Source organism: Haliotis rufescens, unplaced genomic scaffold (genome assembly GCF_023055435.1).
Source record: "Haliotis rufescens isolate VD_foot unplaced genomic scaffold, xgHalRufe1.0.p SCAF_4, whole genome shotgun sequence".
Taxonomy (NCBI): Eukaryota; Metazoa; Mollusca; class Gastropoda; order Lepetellida; family Haliotidae; genus Haliotis; species Haliotis rufescens.
The window spans coordinates 44,244,210-44,269,309 of NW_025964112.1; the positions used below are offsets into that span (position 1 = coordinate 44,244,210).

Below are 25,100 nucleotides of genomic sequence, written 5' to 3' on the forward strand. Positions count from 1 at the left end.
GGAGGAAAAGCCCGAAGTGATGCAGGTCTCAGACGTTTACCACTTCGGTGAAACCCACGAGCACGGGTATGGAACCGGTATCGGGGCGAACCGGGATCAGAACCCACAATCATAGGTTTCTGGCGCGCCCAAGGGACGCAACTCTGTACAGCGAATCGCGGCGCCTTAGACGACTGGGCCACCCGTGCCCCCTACTCGATAATAAAGGATACACTCGGGTCATCACGTTCATTATTTGTTTATTATAATTAAACCCTTCAGTTTGTTTGACGGCGGTCTGAAACATAATCGAGTCTGGACGATGCAGACAATCCAGTGATTGACATCATGAACATCGATCCACGCAACTGGGATAAGATGACATGCATCAACCAAGTCAGCGAGCCTGACCACCCGATCCCGTTAGTCGCCTCTTACGACAAGCATGGGTTGCTGAAGACCTATTGTAACTAGGGTCAAGTACATACTTTCAGCAGATCAGTATATCCTTACAGTTAACATTATTATTATTATTATTATTATTATTATTATTATTATTATTATACCGCACTTATCCAGATACTAGTATCGTCTCAAATGATTAATGATTGTAACATATTTTATTCACAAGTCAATCTGGATTTGGGAAAAAGAACATTTTCTTTCAACTGGACTCTCTCCAGAAATACATCATACATATAAACATTATCATAAATATATAAAACAAAAAAGTATTATCCAGTGTGTCATATCTCCATTCTGTTACGAGGGAGTTTCATTGTAAATAACAAAGATATGAAATGATAAACTTTGGGAAAACATTTGAAGAGGGTTTGGTTTAATATTTAGCTTCACATCGAAAATTTGGTTGTTTTATAACACACTAGCAACAATGTCACAATGGTTTTAGAGAAAACACATTTCAAACATAAATAAAATCATTCGTTTAACATCATAAGTGGTTTGATCGCTCAATAACTGGTAACTTTCAGGCGTATACCATATTTGTCTTCATAAACGTTTTATTTCCCAATTTATGTTAATATAGTTATAACTTTTGTAATGTGTTTGTAGAGCAGACTTGTACTTCTCAGATAGCCACGATGCCCCGACCAGGCTCTTCAAATATGGGTTCGGCTATGCTTGATGACACAAGGTGTTGGGAACTCAGATTTGTTTATCCAATAATTTAAACAACGAGTTGTAATTTTCAAGACTGGCACTCCTCAATGGTCTCAAACCCCTCTTTAGGATATTATACACAATTAAAATCAAGTTTTCGATGTGAGAACTATTTTGTCAATATTTCTAAGTATAGAAGTGCATTGTTAAAACTTAGAACTGGTTATGAAAAACATAGTCCCAGAAATACATAAGAAATAATTCTTCTGATAAGGAAGATCATTTACTGTGTCAATTATGTAAACTGCTTGAAAATGAAGCGCCCGTAATCTTCAGTTGTCCTCTGTACTCTCAAATACAAAGTTAATACTTGTCAAAGTATGAACATTCTAACATATTTTTAAACCGCGAGATTGTATTTTAGTATGCATACTGATGAAATGAAGTTGAACATTGCAAACTACGCTTATCATTTATGTCGTATAAGACATGAACTGTGCTTATACTCCATCTAATTATGCATGCTACTAATGTTCTATATTTTTCATACCCACACTGCGAGTCAATTGACATTAAACATGTATGTACTTTGGGTCTCATGGCCTATGACAATAAATCCTTGAAATCCTGAATTAACGCTTTGGACTGCAATGTTCACACATTAACATTTTGTCCAAGAGATCAAGTAAACGCATCTAAAGTTTTTTATATATAGCTACAAAATAAATTGATAAAATCCAAATTTAGGCCAGAGCTTTGCGTAATTTCTGATTTGAGACCTGCCAAATCAGTAGTTGGATTTGTTTTTTAAAATAATTTCTCTAGTATCTGGGAGACAGACCAAATTTTTCAGAGAGTCGAGAAACAGCTGTAAATTGTCATATATTCTCTGTTTATTCATTTATTCAATTCATCCTTGTCATCGATTATGTTATGCATATTCATTAGAATGTACATGTCGCTGTCTTGCGACATTCAACAGTGACATAAGTATTTAAATCTCAACATCTCACTTAAAAGTGCAAGCGATTCACATTGTGGCGTGCACGATACCAAGGGAATTAACTCTGTGTTGAAAATGCATTTGGAACACTCTTGTGCGAGTTTTCAATACAGGCTGCGGAGTTCACCGAAGAGTTCCGATTGATCAAAATGGCGGAACCCAGGGAAGACGAAAACATTGTTGACGACTCGAAGATAGAACAGTTTTGTGCAGTGACAGGTGTGTAACTCAGATGTATTCCATAATTGAAATGAACATTCGTAGTGATACTTTACCTTGACATTTGACATTGCAAAATTGTCATTTACTTTTCGTTGTAGCGTTGATTTTTTAGATAGCCTTCTTTAGACACACCTTGTCATGCTTGCTTTCAAGGTAGCGAAACTGTCAATACGTGATGTGGATTGTGGCCTTATATTATGAGGATATTGTTTGTAAACTTAATTTTAAACGGCATAAGAGTGTTTAGAACTTGACATGCAAAGTTAAACCCAGTTCTGTAGTGAATAAAGTCTATGGATTAACAGCTGATTAGCCACTGAAACTGTTGAAAGTGACACCAGTAAGTACCATGCAGATTACAAATGTAATTCTAAAGGACATGTTTTATCCAGTTTTCATAGCAAATAACAAAATTATCCACACTATGGCCTTGGCCAACTTAATTTTTGTCATCAATTATACTATGGGGTACCTGACCTAGACTAACATCTAGTCTCTGAAATGAAAATGTTTCAGAGAAAAAACAGTTGTTAAATTATCTTAATAAAATATAATAAAACAGAGCCTGAAAGTTCAGTAATCTAGACTTGCCCACTATTATAGACTTGCATGGGCTGTTTTTTAAAATATTTGTTTCAGGGTCTTTATGACAGACTATAGCGAATCCTACCTGTGTACTTGTTGTAGGTGTCAAGAGTTGGGTACAAGTACTGTAAATTTCGAAATCAACACAAACGTGGATTAAACGCGAAAATTGCGAGTGGTCTTTGCTCGCATTAATTAACTTTGCATTTCTGTCTCTAAAATGACTATCAACAACGAGACGGCCTCACTGCACACTTTGGATAGCGTAAATACCAACATGAATATAAAAACAAACACGGTTTATTGAGCAGCAGTTGTAACAAGTATATAACAATGTCATTCCAAGAATAGGAATTACACAATGGGCATCAGGTGAGTTATCACTTCTGGGGTCAAGAGTTCTACCCACTCGTGTCAAGCTTGTTGACACCTTCTCCGCATACCAATCAGTGAACTGTTGTTGGTTCAAATATTTTATTGTCTTTGAACTTCCTTAATGACAGTCAACGGAGTAAACATATAAACTGTGTGTTGTTTTCAGCAAATGTTCAGGAAAGCATTGTTTATTGTTTATATGGAAGTGCTCTACTCAATGCTAATAAGCGGAGCTATTTGCTGTTTGACTGGATTAAGGTTGGATTCCCAATTCATATTAATACAATTGTAACAAATGTTATGGTTGTAAAGCTGACTTTATTTCATTGATAGTGATAGTAGGACCAGGCCTATTGTGCTTTGTTTTACATCACTGTAACTTCTGAAGAACATTTCATCATGTTTATATATAGAAATATGTGTCACTAAGTTTTTCATGAAATGAATACTGATTTAGTGATTTCTCTTTTCATCATGTTCATATTACTGAAGCCAAAAAAAAGGTAAATGAAATGATCAATGTAAACTCTGGTAAGGTATCCTAAGGTCTTGTAGAAATTTGCCACAATATAAGGACTAGTGGACTAAAACTGTTAGTTGCTATTGCCTGATTGCTGACTCAGCAAACACCTTGCCCATCAGCTGAGTTTTATCACCTGGTTAAGGCCACACATTTTTTTACTTTACGGATCTGCCAACTGTAAATTTTGTTCAAACGAAAAGTTTTAAAAAAATCAGAATTTGCTCCTTTTTTTTATCCCACTGATACTCTGATTGCATATTGCACCAGAAAAATATTTTCTAATCAAGGACCCACTGAAGTTGATATGTATTAATGATGGGAGTCTAAATAAAATTTGATTTTCCTGAAATTGATCATGTTGATAGGATACATGGATACAAAGCAGTATTCCTGCTTGATTCGTCAGGTTTGCATTGCTTAAAGCAACAGCTGTGTTGCAGGCCCTACTTAATTAAACAAGTTTCTTTTTTGTTATACTAGATTACCTGCCATGGGGGATAAAACTGAAAACAATTTGAATTGCCTTTTGTTTTTATTCCCTCACCTACTGACAGGTATTTTCCTATAAAAATTCATAAGGCAAGTAAAATTATTTAGGCTTGATAGTTAAACATGTGTTCAATCGAACAATTACCACAATTGTGTTAAAAAACAGATGTTCCCTTTCATGTTTTCAATTCAATTTCCATGCTAATGGATGTACGTACTCATATTGGACTGATGACTTACCATGGTTACTGTATAGAGTTGTACACATACAACCAAATACGTCCATAATAAATTAATTATGCATTTTTTAGTAATTCCTTGTATGAGAGTGCCAATGACATGGTTGAAATCACAATGGCATCGTTAACATATGTGTCCTGTTACATGGACATCATATTATTTTTAAAAAATAGCTTTTAACGTTGTTGATTATATCATGTATATGTGACCTGTGATAAATGCACTTGTGAAATTAAGCTGGACAAACACATGGAGAGTGGTGACCATGTAGCCATGTAATGCATAGTATGATCTCCAAGTTAAACCTGCAGATTTGAAGTTGAAAAGGATATAATCAATGTCAATGAGACCCGTGAAGACCCGGGGTAGAATAAGTCTCCAGCAACCCATGCTTGCCGTCAAAGGCGACTATGCTTGTCGTAAGAGGCGGCTAACGGGATCGGGTGGTCAGACCCGCTGACTTGGTTGATGCATGTCATCGTATCCCAATTGTGTGGATCGATGCTCATAATGTCAATCGTTGGATTGTCTGGTCCAGACTCAATTATTTACAGACTGCCGTCATATAGCTGGAATATTGCTGAGTGCAGTGTTTTATACATCAAACAGTCTTGTCAACAGTTAATGTACACAAAGTGTAAATGGTTTAGAAAACGATCTACAGTGTTTGATAGATATTTTACAAACACTCCATCCAAGTTTAATCTTTACTTTAGAGATGAGCGATAACAATCTATCTTTTCTAGATGTAATGGTTACAATTTCAAACAATAACATTGAAACAGATGTATATTACAAACCAACCAATTCCAAGCAATACCTCAATTAAAATTCCTGTCACCCCCGTCATACTAAAAAAGTGTCCCCTACTCATTAGCACGTAGAATCTGCACGATAGTATCAAGTTCAGATCAGGGGGCACGGGTGGCCCAGTCGTCTAAGGCACCGCGATTCGCTGTGCAGAGTTGCGTCCCTTGGGCACGCCAGAAACCTATGATAGTGGGTTCGAATCCCGGTTCGCCCCGATTATGTTTCTAGGTTTGTCAGCACCATACCCGTGCTCGTGGGTTTCACCGAAGTGGTAAACGTCTGAGACCTGCATCACTTCGGGCTTTCCTCCCACATTAAGCTGACACGCCGCGACATGACTGGAATACTGTTAAAAGCGGCGTTAAACCAAACTCACTCACTCACTCACTCACTAGTTCAGATCATGCACAATATAGACTCGATAAACTGAGGGAGTCACTATTAGAAAGAAACTACCCTAGAAAAATAGTGGAAGACGCAATAAACAAGGCTAAATCACAAAACCGTTGTGATCTTTTAAAACCTAAAGATAAACCTAACGAGAGTGTTCTCCCTTTTGTTACAACCTTTAATCCCCCAAACCCGGAAATATTTGGAAGTGTTCGGGAAACACTGTATTCCTTAAATAAGTGTAAAGAACTATGGGGTAAAACAAAAAATATGACAAAATAAACTTATTAAAAGTAAAAGACAGAGCCAAAATCTGAAACAGATATTTACTAGGGCTTCTTTCTCAAATGGAAAACAAGAATGTAAAACAGTACGAAAGTGTAACAAACCAAATTGTGGTACTTGCCCTTATGTTTTACAATGTTGTTCTTTTACATTCAAAGATGGAAAAAATCTCAATGTCCGTGAAAATATGAACTGTGCTTCAAAAAACTTGATTTATGTCATACAATGTGCTGGATGCAAGGCCGAATACATTGGACAGACAGGGGACACCCTAAGAGCGAGAGTGAGGGTCCACGGACAACAAATAAGGGACCCCTCTTGTCGGTGTATCCCACTCAGTCAACACATTCATCAGTGTGTTGGGAATAAAACACCAAATTTTGTGATATTTCCGTTTTACAAATGTGACAACGATGCACTGAGAAAGATAAAAGAAAGTTATTTTATTAATACTTTCAAACCAAAATTAAATGGCCTGAAATAATTGAATAATTTTATACAATTACATGTATTGTACATTTACTGCCACTACAATACTTATTTCTGTATGTGTCATACGCCTGCCCTATCGTCTTACGCCTGTCTTATTGTGACGTCACAAAGTTAGATTGCACTGTGATGTCATACTATGTGACTTCAAAACAGCGTAACACTATAACTGTACTCTTGAAAATCACATGCGTGAAACCGGTTGAGTAAATTATTCAGCTCATCTTTGGACTTTTGTATTTTATCTCTATATATATAAATAACTCAAAAGAAATTAAAGAACGTCTGATTCTTTCATATTCCTTGACAGATTAACTATAGTAATAGGAAAGAATTGGGTCTTTTCTTTTGAGTAGAACATGGATAACATTCCCACTGCCTCACATTTTGGGTCATTTTGGGTGAAAATCTAATAATTATTTCATTGTGCTATTTGGGGCGGTCGGGTAGCCTAGTGGTTAAAACGTTAGCTCATCACGCCGAAAACCCCGGTTCGATTCCCCACATGAGTACAATGTGTGAAGCCCAGTTCTGGTGTACCCTGCCATGATATTGCTGGAATATTGCTAAAAAAGCGGCGTAAAACCATACCCACTCACTCATTGTGTTATTTGACATGTAAAGCTATTTATTAACTTAACACTGCACATAGGGTCGTCATCTGAGGCTGCCAAAGAGCTGCTTCGAGTATGTTGTGGGAACCTGGAGATGGCTATTGGGATGCACATGGACGGGTCTTGTGAAGCAGCTCCGGCCGCTCCCTGCCCTCTCTACCCTGACGACAGTCTGGGACACAGTTCTACTGCAGGTGCTAGTGCGGATGTCAGCGACAGGTAGGTTCAGCCAGCAACTCATGGAGGAAAATTGGAGGGATGTGGTATATACAAAAACTAAAGCATTGATCATGTTGATGTTTATATAGAGAATCTCACCCTAGTGTCTTTTGATATCAAATATATCAACACAAGTTGATAAAAATGGTGAAAGTCCTCGGCAAGCCTTGGAAATTTTCCACTTTTATCAACTCGGGTTGATATATTTGATATCAAAAGACATGAGGGTGAGATTTTATTTATCATCCAACATCATTCTTCCAACTTTTTCACTTTATAGACAGTGATTAGCAGTGTCTTCAGTGTTAAAAGTACTGCTAACAGCTTCAGTAGCAGGGCCATTAGTGATGTCATTTGATTGTGACATCATCATAACCAGTGACATCACAATGGTCTGTAAAGCATTGTGATGAAATTTGATTGCAGCGATATCTACAGTGTAAATATCACTTGATTTCATCCAAGTGATATTTCCTGTGGGAGCCAGTTTTGGATGATAAATCTGCTTACATATGTGTCTCATAAAAGCATAAGCCTGGTTTACACATCTTCCCGATGCAAGGGAGTTAACTGACTAAAAGTCCAGTTTCCACCCTTGCCAAACTAAGCCAGAATTTTGTGGCTCGATTGTTGTGCCACCAGTAGCTATGACGAGTTATGTCCCTTCTTTGTTCCCCCTCTATTGACCAATCATATTTCACCTCTCATATTGAGATATCACTTGCCTTTGATCTGTTGATTTAAACGAAATGGCAGCACCCAGTAGGGACAATTTGATTGATCTATTTTGTAATAAAACTGGGTAGCCTAGTGGTTAATGCATTTGCTTGTCACGACCTGGGTTCGATTCCCGACCAGGGTACAATGTGTGAAGCCCATTTCTGGTGTCCCCCGCCATGATATTGCTGGAATATTGCTTAAAGTGGCGTAAAACAATACTCACTCACTAAATAAGAGATGGTCAGCCACATCAAACTGTATTTGTGTATTTTCAGCGATGCAGTAAGGGCACCTATCCCACAGAGGAGGGAAGTGTTGGTGGAGGAAGCAGCTAACCTAGGTAACCATGGAGATAATTAAAAACATCTGATTAAGATAAAGAAATGTTCTGTCTTTTATACTATTAAACATGTTAAACATCCTTCTATGTGTATAAAAACTCTGGGCCCACTTGCACAAAATGATCTTAGCACTACGACTATTGTTGGATGATATAACAGTACCCATGACTGCTCTTGTTGCGCTGTAGATACAATGAATACAATTGTGCGTCCCAAGGGACACATATATTCTTTTTCAAGGGACACAGTATATTCTTTTTTTCTGTGTCCATTCTCTTCATTTGTGAATACAGGACACACATTTGTGAAACATAAAATCCTGGGTTAGTCAGACACAAATTTGAAACTTTTGACATAAATATTTACTAGGATGCATTTTTCGATACCAGGTTGCACTTGGGCATGTTGATGTAGTTAAATCGAGCCCTGAATTGCACAGACTCACTTGCAGTTTATTTATTCTTATGAGAAGGCAATGCAATCAGGACTTATGTATGCTGTCACAGTTATGTATGCCTCCTCGTCCTGAGTGCCTTTATTGCATGATGTTGTGCGTGGTACCTGTACATTGTTTTTTGTGTTCTTGAGTCCATGATGTTATGAGATGGCACAATCATATTCACAGAGTTGTTGTCAAATCTGTTGTTAGTAACTAGTACCCAGTGTTTTAATATTTCACAACCTTAGGTAAGCAGTAAGCATCAGGAAATCAAATCTCTAGGTTTTACCTAGTTCATCTAAGATCTACCATACCGAGCAACCAAATTAGTTTTCTTTCACCAGGCTTTCGACCAAGACGAAGACAAACCAGATCTGTGTTCGACGGTTTCAGAGATTTCCAAGCTGAAGCACGTAAGTACAAGCAGCCATTCACATAATCATGATGATGAGTTCTTTGCATAGTGGCTTCAGATCCTTTTTAATAATAATGTTAATGATAATGTTATCAAAAGTTCTTCTGGCAATGTTTAGAGCCAGGTCTTCCTTATCATAATTATAGCAGCATTAAGTCTTTGATAGGCATTTATCACTCACTCACTCACTCACTCACTCACTCACTCACTCACTCACTCACTCACTCACTCACTCACTCACTCACTCACTCACTCACTCACTCACTTTTCATGGTGAAGACTGATCACCCAATTTCATAAAAATAACCACAGAAATATTCATGGTCCCTAACTTGTTTTGTTTTGTTTACTTGTGAAAAGCAATGCTGACAGCAACTTTTTCAAGTGGCTGTCATTTGTTGACATATTTATCTGTCGATAACATATCAAGGTGAGCTACAGTGCTCTGGCACTATTTTTTCCAAGGCAGTGTTGGATTAGGCAGAGTAGACTGTACACAAGGTACACGAGAACATGCTCTGTATACTTGCAGGTCAACAAGAACAGAGACTGGCTAGTACTCAGAGTGGAGTAGAGGGAGGAGGGGGTGGGGGAGGGAACAAGCAGAGGACGCTGGAGGATCTGTTCCGACCTCCCATCGATCTCACATACAAGGGAACATTCCAGAATGTAAGTATACTTCCATCATTGTGCAGTATAACATAATAAATCATGATTTGAGCAGATAATAATTTGTTCAGGAATCACAGTTTCCATTTAGACTGGTGATACTTAGTCATGTAGAAGTGTGTGTGTGTTTGTTGTTAAACGTCAAACTCAGTGATATATATCGGCTATAGGATGGGTCTGTAAATAATCGAGTCTGAACCAGAGAATCCAGTGATTGATATAATGAGCAACGATCCAAACCTTCGTGGGGTACGTAGACATAACACAGTGAAGTGGCATCTTGCTGGAATGTTGCTGAAAAACACTCACTCACAACCACCCACCAACCAACCAACTCGATTCCGAAACGGAAAAGATGTGAGTGAGTGAGTGTGGTTTTATGCCGTAAAAAGCGACTATGCTTGTCGTAAAAGGCGAATAATGGGATCAGGTTGTCAGGCTCGCTGACTTGGTTCATGCATGTCATCGATCCCAATTGCGTGGATCAATGCTCATGATATTAATCACTGGATTGTCTGGTCCAGACTCGATTATTTACAGACCGCCGTCATATAGCTGGAATATTGCTGAGTGCGGCGTTAAACAACCAACCAACCAACCAACCAACCTGAATCAAATGATCTATCCCTTCCTGTGTATTGCAGGCCCGAGACACCGGCACGCGCCAGAACAAGTGGCTGTTGGTCAATGTCCAGAATGTCCAGGAGTTCCCCTGTCAGGTCCTCAACCGAGACATCTGGAGCTGCCCCCACATCAGGAATCTCATCAAACAGCACTTCATATTCTGGCAGGTGAGAAGGGCAACTCAGTCTTCAGTTTGTGTGTTGTTTAATGCCGCACTCAGCACTATTCCACCTATATAACGGGGGCGGTCGGGTAGCCTAGTGGTTAAAGCGTTTGCTCTTCACGCCGAAGACCCGGGTTCGATTCCCGACATGGGTACAATGTGTGAATCCCATTTCTGGTGTCCCCCGCCGTGATATTGATGGGATATTGCTAAAAGCGGCGTAAAACCATATTCACTCACTCACACTCACCTATATAACGAAGGTCTGTAAATAATCGAGTGATTGATATCATGAGCATCGATCCACGCAATTGGGATACGATGACATGCACATCAAGCAAGTCAGCAAGCCTGATGTACCAGGTCCTGTTAGTAGCGTCTTACAACAAGCATAGCCGCCTTTTACGGCAAGCATCGGTTGCTGTGAGACCTTTTCTACCCCGGATCTTTACAGGTCTCATTCTTGAGCTTGTGGTGAAAGACAATTGTTACAGATAATTTTTCGTCTTTGTCAGTGCTTTGTCTGGCTGCTGAAGTTCTTGCCCTTTATCGAAGGGAAGTAACTCTATGAGATGTCCTTAGGATAACAATATGCAGTCAGATATCCCACACTACGACAAAATGGAACAAGTTCAAGTTTCGGACATATTTACTTGTACTGTCTATGAGATGTCAATGGGATTTCAAAATGCAGTCAGATATCACACACTACGACAAAATGGAACATGTTCAAGTTTCGGACATATTTACTTGCACTAGTGATGCCTTGTTTTGTCTTCTAGGTTTACCATGACAGTGAGGAAGGCAAGAAATACATGCAGTTTTACAAGATAAACGAATGGCCCTACGTGTCCATTGTTGACCCCCGCACAGGTAACAGAAGGAGTCGATACATTACTTTGCTGTCGCCTAAGGCATGCTAGAAACCTATTGTGGGATCGAATCCTGTTTGACCTGATTATGTTTCTAGGTTTGTCAGCACCATATCCTGTGCTCGTGGGTTTTATCAAAGTGGTAAATGTCTGAGACCTGCATCACTTTGGGTTTTCCTCCCACATTAAGCTGACACACCATGATATAACTGGAATACTGTTAAAAGTGGTGTTAAACCGAACTCACTCACTCACTGTGTCTGCTACCCGTGAAGATCCGGGTTAGAATAGGTTTTCAGCATCCTGTTCTTGCTGGAAAAGGCGACTAATTGGATTGGGTGGTCAGGCTCACTGACTTTGTTGATGCATGTCATCATATCCCAAATGCATGGTTGATGCTCATGATGTCAATCACTGGATTGTCTGGTCCAGGCTCGAATTTTTACAGCCTGCCATCATATAGCTGTAAAAAGCTGAGTGAGCTGTTGAACAACAAACAAACTACATTATTTATCAACGGTTTGAAATAAATTTTGGTTTTCACTTGTCCACATTAATGATCTGTTACAGAGTTGCCATCTAGCTAATGGTAAAAAGTGGTAGTCCACAAGGAAATATCACGAGACCTTCACTATTTCTACTATTCTCAATTTTGCTTCCTAATGTTAATTTCGAACCCTGATGATGATGATGATGATGATGATGATGATGATGATGATGCCTGCATACCTTGAGCAAGTTGAGGGCCAAGTCACAATGGTTTCTTATTTCAGACCATGAACAGCTAAGAACAGCTGTGATTGTCATGTGAAATAGGTATTGAATGTTTGCTGAAAAGGTAATATGTGTGTCTTTTCAGGAGAGAACCTTGCTGAATGGTCCAAGATAATGTCAGCTTCAGCGATGCGCACAATGTGTGAGTAAAAAGCCCATGGAAACAATTTGAACAGTTATACGAGGTTCACGACTGCGCGAACTGAGAGATTTACTTTTCTTGTAATGTTGTCTCCCTTTGTTCACATGCTGAATAGGGCAGTGGGATAGTCACAATGTTAACTCGTCATGTCAAAGACTTGAGCCTTTAACCATCGTGTACCACTGTTATGATTCATGAACCAAACAAATGTTATAAAATAAGTTTTGACTCTCTGTTAGGTGGACAGTTACTGTGTCAATGAATGTGATGAAGATTGCATCAAATTATAAGGAGTTAGGACATTGTAGGAATCAGAAGAATCAGAGTTCTCAAAAGACATGGCCAGAGTCATTGATGCTGTATCTAATTGATGATGTCTGCTACCCGTGACGATCTGGGGTAGAATAGGTCTTCAGCAACCCATGCTTGCTGTAAAAGGTGACTCTGCTTGTCCTAAGAGGCGACCAACAGGGTCGGATGATCACGCTCGCTGACTTGGTTGATGCATGTCATCGTATCCCAATTGCGTGGATCGATGCTCATGATGTCAATCACTGGATTGTCTGGTCCAGACTCAATTATTTACAGACCGCCTCCATAAAGCTGGAATATTGCTGAGTGCTGCGTTAAACAACAAACATACAAACACTGATGATGTTTCACTGATGTGTGTCGCTGTGTGTGTCATTGATGCTGTGTCTCACTGATGATGTTTCACTGATGTGTGTCGCTGTGTGTGTCATTGATGCTGTGTCTCACTGATGATGTTTCACTGATGTGTGTCGCTGTGTGTGTCATTGATGCTGTATGTCACTGATGATGTGTTGTTGTGTTTCAGTCAGTGAGTTCCTGCTGAACCACCAAAACCCTGATTCAGCCGACAGCAGCCCGCCATCGAAAAGGCTGAAAAGGGTAAGCACCTCACTTTCAACCTTCACCACCCTAGAGTGTCCTTTATGTTTCGCACAGATTTCCAGTGCTATTTTGACCATGTATCCATGACAACGATACCAGCTTCTTGTTGACTCACTCACTCACTCACTCACTCACTCACTCACTCACTCACTCACTCAGGTTAGGTCTAGCGGGCTAGTGCTCATTTCTGTCCCTGACATGGGTGCGGTATAGGGACTTCTGAAAGCCCTGTGTAAATGTTCCCACTTAATAGTGTTATGGGGTATCCTTGTGGTTAAAGCATTTGCACATTACGCCAACAACCCTGGATCGGTTCCCCTCATGGGTTAATGTATGAAACCCATTTCTGGTGTCCCCTGCCAGGATATTGCTGGAATATTGCTAAAAGCTGTGAAAATCACTCTCTCTCATTCACTCACTCACTCACTCACTCACTCACTCACTCACTCACTCACTCACTCGGCTGATTTTTTAGTAGGAAAGGTGTATTTCTTGGTACTGAGACCTGGGACAGGGGTTCTTATGCTAAAGGATGTTCCAGGTCTATTTGCAATGACATGCTAAAGTCATGGGTACTGAGGATAGCGCTGCTTGTTTATCACTCTGAACAGCATTGTATTTGATTGGATTTTTAATGCATGTCAATTTGTCATTCAAACCAGTCTCAAAACATTCAAACCTGCCTCATCTAAGATGGCGAAATGGGTCCCATCCTACACTGCTGTTTTTTTCATTCACATGATTACGTGGGCTGTCCTGTAAATGTTCGGCCCGATACAAGGAGGCTTATATAGATTATTTACTGACTGGTCCAGAAGTTGGTCAGATGCTCTTATAGGAAATGGGGGCGGTCAGGTAGCCTGGTAGTTAAAGCGTTCGCTTGTCACGCCAAAGACCCGGGTTCGATTCCCGACATGGGTTTAATGTGTGAAGCCCATTTCTGGTGTCCCCCGCCGTGATATTGCTGGAATATTGCTAAAAGCGGCGTAAAACCATACTCACTCGCTTATTGGAAATGGGTGCTCAGAAACTAATGCAAACTTGTGTTGATGTGTTTAACTAGGAACCAAGTATAGTTGATGCCAGCGAGGAAGATCAGTTGAAGGCAGCCATTGAGGCCTCGCTGAAACAAGAGGCGTCACCGCAAGAGGATTCATGTATTTTCGTTGACACAGACTCAGAAGCACAATCTGATGACATGGAGACATTCTCTGACTCAAACGAGGAAGACAGTCGAAGTGAAATGCCAAGCACATCAAAGTGCCATAAAAATAATAGTTCCAAAGAACACACCAAAGACTCCAAGAGCGTGAACAATGTGAACACTAAATCCTTGCCTGGCACCAGTAAGGGTGTACAGGGGAGTGTGAGTGATGGTAGTGGTGGGGAGGGGTGTGTAGCTCACCTGGACAAGGTGGCAGGGGGGGACTGCTCCAAGGGAAAGGAGGGGCAGGACAAGAGCGTCAACGGGCATCAGGAGCTGGAGGAAGCAGAGGAGAAGGATGATGAGCCTGCAGGTGGGTAGTGAATTGGAAAAGAGGCAGCGTCTGTTTGTGATCATGGTCATGCCTCTTATGGGCTGTATACTCCCCAGGGAGCTGAGAATGAATTTGAGTTCACACTGATCCAAAGACAAGGGTAATAATATTGTAGCACCATGAAAATTCACTTGGTGATTGGAATGGCACATTATAAATTGGGAAGAATGGGTCTTCAGCAACCCATGCTTGCTGTAAAAGGCTACGATGCTTGTCGTAAGAGGCGATTAATGGGATCATGTGGTCAGGCTCACTGACTTGGTTGAAGCATGTCATCATATCCCAATTGCGTAGATCGATGCTCATGATTTAAATCACGGGATTGTCTGGTCCAGACTCAATTATTTACAGACTGCTGTGCGGTGTTAAACAACAAACAAATCATTGTGAGGAAGTGTGAAAAGCATCTGTTCATAGAAATAGTCAGGTGTGACAACACTGGTCTGTGTTGATGTGTTCTGCACTGTTCACAAAAATGTGACAGATTTTCTTGGAAACCACAAAGGAGAGAAGGATGTTAATATGCAGACATCATTAAGCGATAAGTATGTGGATTGAGTACAAAAACATTTTTGAAATTTTATGTTTTACAGAGTTATGGCCCTTGTTTGATCTTCTAAACATTGTGCACAATACCGCCAATGTCTTGAAAATTAGATATGAATACATCATTATGTGATGAATATGTTTTCAGTTTTGAAAATCACCATTGACAATTAATAATGTACAGATGAGTACAGTTCATATAAAGAACAGAAATTGTGAAACTTTGTATACACATCAGGCAAGTGCCAAACTGGTGCCTTTGATGTTTTGGAATTTTTATATTTTTAAAGCAAGTTCAAATGGGGAAGGGTGTTTTCTGATGAGAAGCCTTACTTTATCTCTCTATGAAACTTTGAAGTTGTATTATGCTCATTAGGACTGGTACCGCCATCATATAGCTGAAATATTGCTGAGTGCGGCGTTAAACAACAAACAAACCAACCAACCAACCAACCAACCATTAGGACTGGTGCCTATTTCAACATGTTTTTACAGAAATCACAAAGCACAAGAAAGTGTAATCCATCTGTGTATGTCATTTAGGTCCAGAGATGAATCTTTTGATCCGATTCCCGGACGGCGCCAAAGAACATCTTAATCTTCCAAGTACATCTACTATCAAGGTTGGTTCACTTTGCACATCTGTCTAATAATCAATATAATTACATGATTAAGAAATTCAAATATGTTTGTTATAATTAAAAGCCTGCACCATGTTCTCATCAGGATAGTATTTGCCTTATTCTCCATATATATATTGAAAACCTATGGGGATTCCAGGTTAGAATAGGTCCCCAGCAACCTATGCTCGTCGTAAAGGATTGGGCAGGCAGGCTTGGCGACTTAGTTGATGGCGTTTCAACATACCCTGATGGCGTGGATCGTTGTTCATGCAATCAATCACTGGGTTATCTTGTCATGATTTGATTATTCACAAGCGAACTGTGATATAGCTGGAATATTGCTGCTTATTGTGTAAAAACAACAAGTAAGCATATACAGTTCTTTGGAAAGTCTTGCCTTTAAGAGGTTTACTGTTATGAACATTAATGTATTTAAAAAAGAACATTGTCCCACACGTTTTTATATGCTGATAGGGGGCATGGGTGGCCCAGTCGTCTCAGGCTCCACAATTCGCTGAGCAGAGTTGCATCCCTAGGGCGCACCAGAAATCTGTTATTGTGGGTTTGAGTCCCGCTTATGTTTCTAGGTTTGTCAGCACCATAACCGGGCTAATGTTACCAGTGCTCATGAGAGGTAAAAGTCCAAGACCTGCATCTCGATGGGCTTCCCTCTCATGGGTGCTGACATGCCAGAGTATAACTGGAATGCTGTTCAAAGTGGCGTTAAACCTACTCAATGTTGATATGTTAAAATCCATGTGTTTGTTCAGCAGATTCCATGTTTACTGCACACTTTGATACCATTGGCTCAGGTCTAAATTGGCTGGTTAACCAATGTTGGCACTGTGCAGGGATTTATTTAGGGCTGCTCAGAAGCCGATATTTGGCCCCAAGTATGCACCATATGTCTTAATAAAAGAAATCCCAATTTAACATAACCAATTTACCTGTTCATATTATCTAATAATGAATATTGTTTTGGCTTTGTAGAGGTTTATTTCACTGACCAATAAGTGGAAGAGGCTTTAAAGACTCACTCACTCACTCACTCACTCGCTCACTCACTCATGCACTCACTCATGCACTCACTCATGCATTCATTTGTTCCTTTTTTTATTTCAGGCTCTTCTTAAATTTGTTGTATCAAAAGGCATCAAGTCTGGTGATTTTGAGCTGGTGACAAACTTTCCCAGAAGGCAGCTACATCTTCTCAGCCCAAGCACCAAGTTAAAGGATGCAGGGCTCCAAGCCAAAGACACTTTGTTTGTACATTGCGTATAAGACCTACATCAGGACTCTTCTCAACATCCCAGTAACTATGGAAACATCCATCGTGTATATATTCTGCTGTTACGGCAGCTTCTGCTGACTGACTTCAGGAAACAGCATCACATCCATTGACGAACGTCAGAACATCCATTGAATTTGTCGAATACTGCCGGAACGACGGCAGCTATTCCTGACAAACATCAGAATATTTATTGCATTTGTCGAACACTGCCGAAACAAGGGCAGCTATTGCTGACAAACATCAGAATATCCATCGTATTTGTTGACAAACAGAAGACGATGACGCCATTGTATGTGTTGACAAACATCAGAACTTCCGTTGTGTGTGTAGACAAACATCAGAACATCCAATGTATGTGTTGACAAACATCAGAACATCCAATGTATGTGTTGACAAACATCAGAACATCCAATGTATGTGTTGACAAACATCAGAACATCTGTTGTGTGTGTAGACAAACATCAGAACATCCGTTGTGTGTGTAGAGAAACAGAAGAACATCCAATGTATTTGTAGACAAACATCAGAACATCCAACGTATGTGTTAACAAACATCAGAACATCCGTTGTGTGTGTAGAGAAACAGCAGAACATAGAGTGTTTTGATAAACAGCAGAACATCAAGTGTTTTGATAAACAGCAGAACATCGTGTTTGCTGAAAACTGTCATATTGAGGGCAGCTCCCTATGGCAAATATCAGACCTCTCGGGATCTCAGCAAACACTACTGGCAAACATCTTAGCTTCCCAGTGACATGTAACCCTATACACCATGCCAGCTGCTGCAACTGTGCTGCCAGACACGATCCATCTGGTGGAACATCATCTACGCAGCACACGCATCTTATACAGGGGTGTTGGACAGGACCAATTCAATAGGACGCCACCTATGCAGCACACGCATCTTATACAGGGGTGTCATACAGGACCCATTCGATAGGACGCCACCTACGCAGCACAGGTATCCTATACAGGGGTGTCAGACAGGACCCATTCAATAGGACGCCACCTACGCAGCACACGCATCTTATACAGGGGTGTTGGACAGGACCCATTCGATAGGACGCCACCTATGCAGCACACGTATCCTATACAGGGGTGTCAGACAGGACCCATTCAATAGGACGCCACCTACGCAGCACACGCATCTTATACAGGGGTGTTGGACAGGACCCATTCAATAGGACGCCACCTATGCAGCACACGCATCTTATACAGGGGTGTTGGACAGGACCCATCTGGCAGAACGCCAGCTACAAAGCACATGTATCTTTAGGATGGGTTTCGGACAGGACCCATCTGGTAGAATGCCATCTAGGCTCATATGTATCTTATACAAGGGTGTGAAAATCAAGCCAAACTGTTACTTGTCCTAGAGAAAGAGAACTGTCAACATGTACTTGTCTTGATTTGAAGGCGTCTCTCCTTGTCTTGAATTAAGTATGCACACTTATTATTTACTTCATTTTGTGGGGTCTTTGGTTTGGACTTGAGGTACCAGTTGCTTCTAATCGCATATAAGTAAAGATTTCAACAAACTTCATCCCTCAAATGTCCATGACCATGACTTAATAAGTACTAAATTTGTTGTTTGACACTGAACTCAGCTATTTGAAAGTGGCCTCTTTGGATTGAAAAGTGAACAATGTTATGTGCAACATCCTTCCTACAATGCGCTACCAACCAAGCCTAACCACTTGATCAAGAACATCACCTCATTTGACAAGCATATGTTGCTGAGGACCAGTTCTAGCACATATTAAATGCTCGACCATGAGATGTATTTTGTTTTAATACCAGAAGGTACACACATGGTTGATAGTGCATTTTGAAGTTTTGAGGAGACTTTTTTGACTTTATCAACCAACTTGAACCAGAATACTACACCATGACGACAGATCTAGTCCCACAGTCCTAAAATGACAGCCCATTTAGACTACACAATATGCTGGTGTGACATCATACAACCAATACTATTCAAAAAGGCTTTACACCCAACTCATCACTCCGTCACTCACCAGGCTGGACAAGTCACACATGGTATTTCCACACCCCTGATGTTGCAGTGCTGGTGATTCTGGACCAACTGTTACTGCCAAACCAGATTCAGTGAGTACTTCAACATTGTTTCAACTCGGATAATGCTGACAAGACCTCAAACCCCAGTGACCTCTGACACTGCCACTGCCTCCACCAATCAGGAGACGTCGGACACCAGGCAGCTGTACACAGCAACCTACCTCGCTGCAAGCGGTGAGAGAGTGACCTGCGTGTGCCTTCCATCACGACCTTCACCTCAGTGTCCTCAGGTTCAAGTTCCTCATCATGTCTTTTGTGGCTCTTGGCCTTGTTTATACTTCCAGAAATGTCAGAATGCTCAGTCACATCCTCGAGTAACTAATGTATTATATCTTCATTATGTCATGATAAATACCCGGGACTCAAAGCCACCATAGCCTCTTTTTGAGTCCAATTCTACTGAAATGATGCTAAAGTTACCATCATGAGCGAGAAAATTTCTGTGCCAAGTTAGAGATAGGAAAGATCGTGTGGTCACTTCCTAAACAAATGTACGGTGACGAACAGGTACAGGATATTTATCATTATAGAATGAAGATATTAAGGATGGTCAAGTGCTTATTTGTGGTATGATGTTTTGTGAAATAGATTTAATTCACCCATTTGTATTTTGTGTCCTAATTAAGGCTATGTCGTTTGTTATACTACCATGCTACTGCTAGCCGTTTTTGAATATTTTTTAGTTTGCCTCACAATGAAATATTGTTTGATAAATCTCATTGGAATCACAATTTTTGCTCTGATACATCTCGACGTGAAGATTGGAGGACACCTCCTAAGTAGGTTGTGGCAGGTGAACTCAGAGCAATCTTTAACTGACCAATCTAAATGAAGAATGTGTGGTTTCTTGAGTAAATCTGATGTCAACTTCGGAAATGAATCAGCTTCATTTTTGGCACTGGTACCAGACAATGTAACTGTAATGTATTGCTATCAAGCTGCAGTTCATTTAAGGGTGCTTTAGGCTCACAAAATAAGGAATTGTTTCTTGGGCATGGGTGTCGGTCATTTATTTTGCCAATAAAAGAAAAATATTGTTCAAAATTCCCTTGTCATATGAAGCATAATCTGTTATTTATAGAATGACAAGCTTGACAACTGTCATTTCATTAAAAAGACAAGGTCGGTGTTAGCCCAGGTGTGTTTATTGGTAATCTCTGTGGGAAAAAAAATGAAAAACTTAGATGTGTATTGAAAAAAAAAATTACAATATTTTTTTAAGTGAAGACTGAACACACAATTTCCTAAAAATATCCCCCGAAAAATATATTCATGATCCCTAACTGTTTTTGTTCAGTATATATAAAAGGGTCCTACCTCCCTTCTCACAACTGAGAAATTTGGCCCAAGAAACATTTAACACGAGTATGCAGCCTTACTGATGTGATTTGTGAGGTGTTGTTGATTGAATCTGGAAGAAGCATGTATAAAATGTAACTCAAAAAAGCCTAGAAACCTGCTTATCATTTTCACAAAACTTATAAAACGATTCTAGTTGGACATAAGCTTCCACACTGAAGAAATACTTCATATGCCTTTTCTCCTTTGCTTAAACACCGACATGTAGTGATATGGCTTTGTTTACAGTAGACCTGTGCTTTAAACATAATAGAATCCTGGTAGAAGACCAAGTGTATGAGATACCAGTATAATTATTTCAGTTTTCAAATAGTGGCACACAATTAGTTTCTATGTCCTTTCTCTCATATTTTCATATACATATAGGTGCCCTTATACAAAGCAATCTTGGAGCTAAGGTGATCTTAACTCCCATACCTTAACCACGTTAACATGGACTTATGACAGGTTGTTTAATACAAGGGCATCCTAACTTGTAAGTATGACCCTACTGCCAAATGTACCTGTACCATTTAGTGGACATTTTATAGGGACTGGTCACTTATAGGGAGAGGGATTCATGAAAAAAATGTTACATGAAATTGTCTGTGTGTGCGTGCGTAAAATATGGTACATAAAATTGTCTGTGTGCGTGCGTGCGTAAAATATGTTACATAAAATTGTCTGTGTATTATGTGCGTGCTTGCGTGCGTGCGTCTGCACAATATGATACAGTCCTAAGACCAATCTCCCCTCCTTACTAAATGACCAGTCCCTAAACATGCTAAAGTAATAGGATGTCTGAGATGAGACCAATACTGATGGATGTTACTGATTGGTTTGCTTCTGGTTACTCTCCAGCTAAAACAGCTGGAAAGTGCCAGATTTTCTACTGTGTAAACTGAATGTCCCTCAGACCTTTTATTTGTTATTAGTTGGTTTACAAAACCTTTGAAGATCCGGGGTAGAATAGGTCTTCAGCAACCCATGCTTGCCGTAAAAGGCGACTATGCTTGTCGTAAAAGGCGACAAACGGGATCGGGTGGTCAGGCTGCTGACTTGGTTGAAGCATGTCATCGATTCCAATTGCGTTGATCGATGCTCATGATAACAATCACTGGAGTGTCTGGTCCAGACTTGATTATTTACAGACCCCGTCATATAGCTGGAATATTGCTGAGTGCTGAGTAAAACAACAAACCTAACCAAACCAAAGAACCTTCCTACATAAATTAAGTCATAAAAGAAAAGAAATGACTGGACCAAACTTATTCTATGGCACTGTGGTCCATGTTAATGTGAAATTAAAAACATGCCATAGAAAATCCATCTCTTTACAGGAATTAGTGATTTACCTTAACCAGCTGAAAAACCCATTCACATCATAGATGTGGTTTCAGTTCTGTGTGGGGTGTTTTGACTTTATGTTTTTCATTCGTCAAAAGCAAGTCCTTTATTTTACCAGCTTCATTAAAATTGGTGCCCTAAGTTCTGGAAACCAATTAATTTAAAGGCCTTAGTGAGTCCATAACCATGTGGGTGTTTGTCGTTTATGTCAATGTAAAGTTGTTTCTATGTGGGGATTGTGACCATGGTGGCATGTCTGACAATTATCAGGGACATCATGCAAATTATCATGAGTGATTGAACATCAGCTGGGCAGCAAGACATTACATGACTTCCAGGACAACCGTTTAATATTCTTAGGAGGTGGTGGTTGGGGAGCAGGGGGTGGGGGGTGGTATCCATATTCCTTTGTTGACACCCGCTCAGTCACTGTCAAGATATAGAGTCGTGAAAGGGGTGAGGGTGGGGGTGGGATTTGGTCTACAACATACTATATATGGTTTTCAGGGGGGGGGGGGGGGGGGGGGGGGGGGGGGGGTTTAGGGGGTGGCCGTCCCCTCTGGATCCACCTATGTCTTGTATCAAGAAGGATTACCCAAAATATTATTGTTGCAAACACACATTGACTCTCCAGCCAACCAACACATATTTGGGGTAAAACCTGAGGCCATATTATTATTTCCGATGTCTTCAAATTATTTTCTCAAATTAGATCTACCCGCCCCCCGCCCCCCAAATATAAACCAAACTATCAAGTGATCGGTTCTAAGATTCAACCATAGACGACTCTATTTCTATGAAACTTTCCGGAGTATACATTGTGTTTGGTAAGAACGCACTACCTACCAAGTTCTATCTGAAGTCGTGAGCAGGGCTCATTGTGACCCTTCCTTGCTCAATATGGACAATGAAGTCATCCCATAATTTAACATTGTCACATTCATGTTTTATAAAACCTTATACAATTTGTATCGATCTATTTCACAAGCTGACTAGAAATAAATGACATGTGAAATGCATAGTCTTCTTGTCATCTATGATTTCTTGTAAACATGTAGTGAATGAGTGAGTGAGTATGGTTTTACGCCGTTTTTAGCAATATTCCAGCAATATCAGCGGGGGACGCTAGAAATGGGCTTCACACATTGTACCCATGTCGGGAATCGAACTCGGGTCTTCGGCGTGACAAGCGAACGCTTTAACCACTGGGCTACCCGACCGCCCTAGTAAACTTGTAAGTTTGGATATGAGGCAATTAGGAGTTATGCTCCATTTTTCGACCGTGAAGATTCATGGTGGAATAGGTCTTCAGCAACCCATGCGTGTCGTGAAAGGCGACTAACGGGATAGATTGGTTAAGCTCGCTGACTTGGTTGATGCATGTCATCGATCCCAATTGCATGGATCGAAGCTCATGATATCAATCAATGGATTATCTGGTCCAGACTCGATTATTTACAGGCCGATGCCATGTAGCTGGAATATTGCTGAGTGCGGCGTTAAACAACAGACAAACTCCCTTTTTCAGATTATGATAACACACCCCTTTGCGTTATTTAAGAAATGAGTTCAACCTTTTGAAGACATATGTCCCAAAAGTGGTCACATGTTCACTAATGCTACTTGAATTCAAAATTGTGCTCAACTTTAATAATTGTCATGTCCTGTGGACCCACAAGGACCTTATCCTTCCTGGTCCTTTCAATTGACGCTGGCTGGTAGTTCGATCCCCAGGTGGCTCAATTCCCAGGCCGTGTCATTCCAAAACATAAAAGGGGCTAAACCAAAGACTATGCCTCGTGGTGGGTATACTGTTAGTCCGAGACCCTTGAGAAAACAAGTTAAAGAGGACTCCAACTCAAGCCTAGAATGATTTGGCAAGTGTAGATTGCCTCAGCTCTAGGCCTGAAATTGGTGATTAGTCTGAGCTCCTTTTTGATTTTATTATGTTTATTTTGTAGATATTTATGTATATATATACACGTGCATACCTCCATTACCCTGGGTATTAGTTACATACTGTTACGATCAGTGACGTCACAAGCTCCTAAACATTGCCAACAATTTCTATTGCTCATGAGATTGAAATCAGGAACCAGATAAAATACGGCATTTTCAAAATCATGCGAGGGAACTGTAATGGATTTAAACGAATCACAAAACTCTAATTTATGAATTGTTTTGCTGGTAAATACTGTATGTTTCCAAGTACAAGGACTGGGTGGGAAGTCCCATCCGGGATTCTAACCCACACTCTCAAAGTGAGGCACCTAATAGTCAGCACACAAAGTCAGGGATCTGACCCCCCCCCCCGATCCCGGCCTCAACCAAAAGAAAAAATTACTAGAATTTGTACTTTACTAAGAAAGCGTACCCCCCCCCCCCCCCCCCCCTCTCTCTCTCTCTCTCTCTCTCTCTCTCGTGCCTTCCTGCAACATTTGACACCACCCTCCTATCAACTATCCACATCCTCAAGAATGTGCCACTACTGCTTCTAGCTGTCAACTGTTGGTTGTATTTAAGAAATAAACGACTCTTGGTCGTTGTTTGTCGTACGATAAAACACCGCAGAAAGAATAAACCATTGGGGGCGCAGCTCTAAACGAAACATAAGTGAATGATGCCTTTAACAACTTGTATTTTCCAGATGTGTTGTTTTGAACTCACTTGCACTTGTAAGTGTACGATAGATACCACGCAACCCTTGCTTGTCGTAAAAGGCGACTATGCTCGTCGTAAGGGGCGACTAACGGGATCGGGTGGTCAGGCTCACTGACTTGGTTGATGCATGTCATCGTATCCCAATTGCCTGGATCGATGCTTATGATGTCAATCACTGGAGTGTCTGGTCCAGACTCGATATTTTACAGACCGCCGTCACATAGCTGGAATAATGCTGAGTGCGGCGTTAAACAACAA

The 25,100-nt window shown here is 40.4% G+C and overlaps 1 protein-coding gene across 1 annotated transcript; it reads left to right on the forward strand.

Annotated features, from left to right (window-relative positions):
• Positions 1 to 2,237: 2,237 nt before the first annotated feature.
• Positions 2,238 to 20,928, forward strand: LOC124135906 (UBX domain-containing protein 7-like). Its single transcript, XM_046501577.1, has 12 exons — positions 2,238 to 2,323; positions 7,165 to 7,345; positions 8,341 to 8,405; positions 9,190 to 9,258; positions 9,793 to 9,929; positions 10,574 to 10,720; positions 11,499 to 11,589; positions 12,448 to 12,504; positions 13,343 to 13,416; positions 14,483 to 14,936; positions 16,047 to 16,126; positions 17,249 to 20,928. The coding sequence occupies exons 1-12, from the start codon at positions 2,254 to 2,256 to the stop codon at positions 17,405 to 17,407; spliced, it is 1,584 nt and encodes a 527-aa protein (XP_046357533.1). The 5' UTR covers positions 2,238 to 2,253; the 3' UTR covers positions 17,408 to 20,928.
• Positions 20,929 to 25,100: the final 4,172 nt, after the last annotated feature.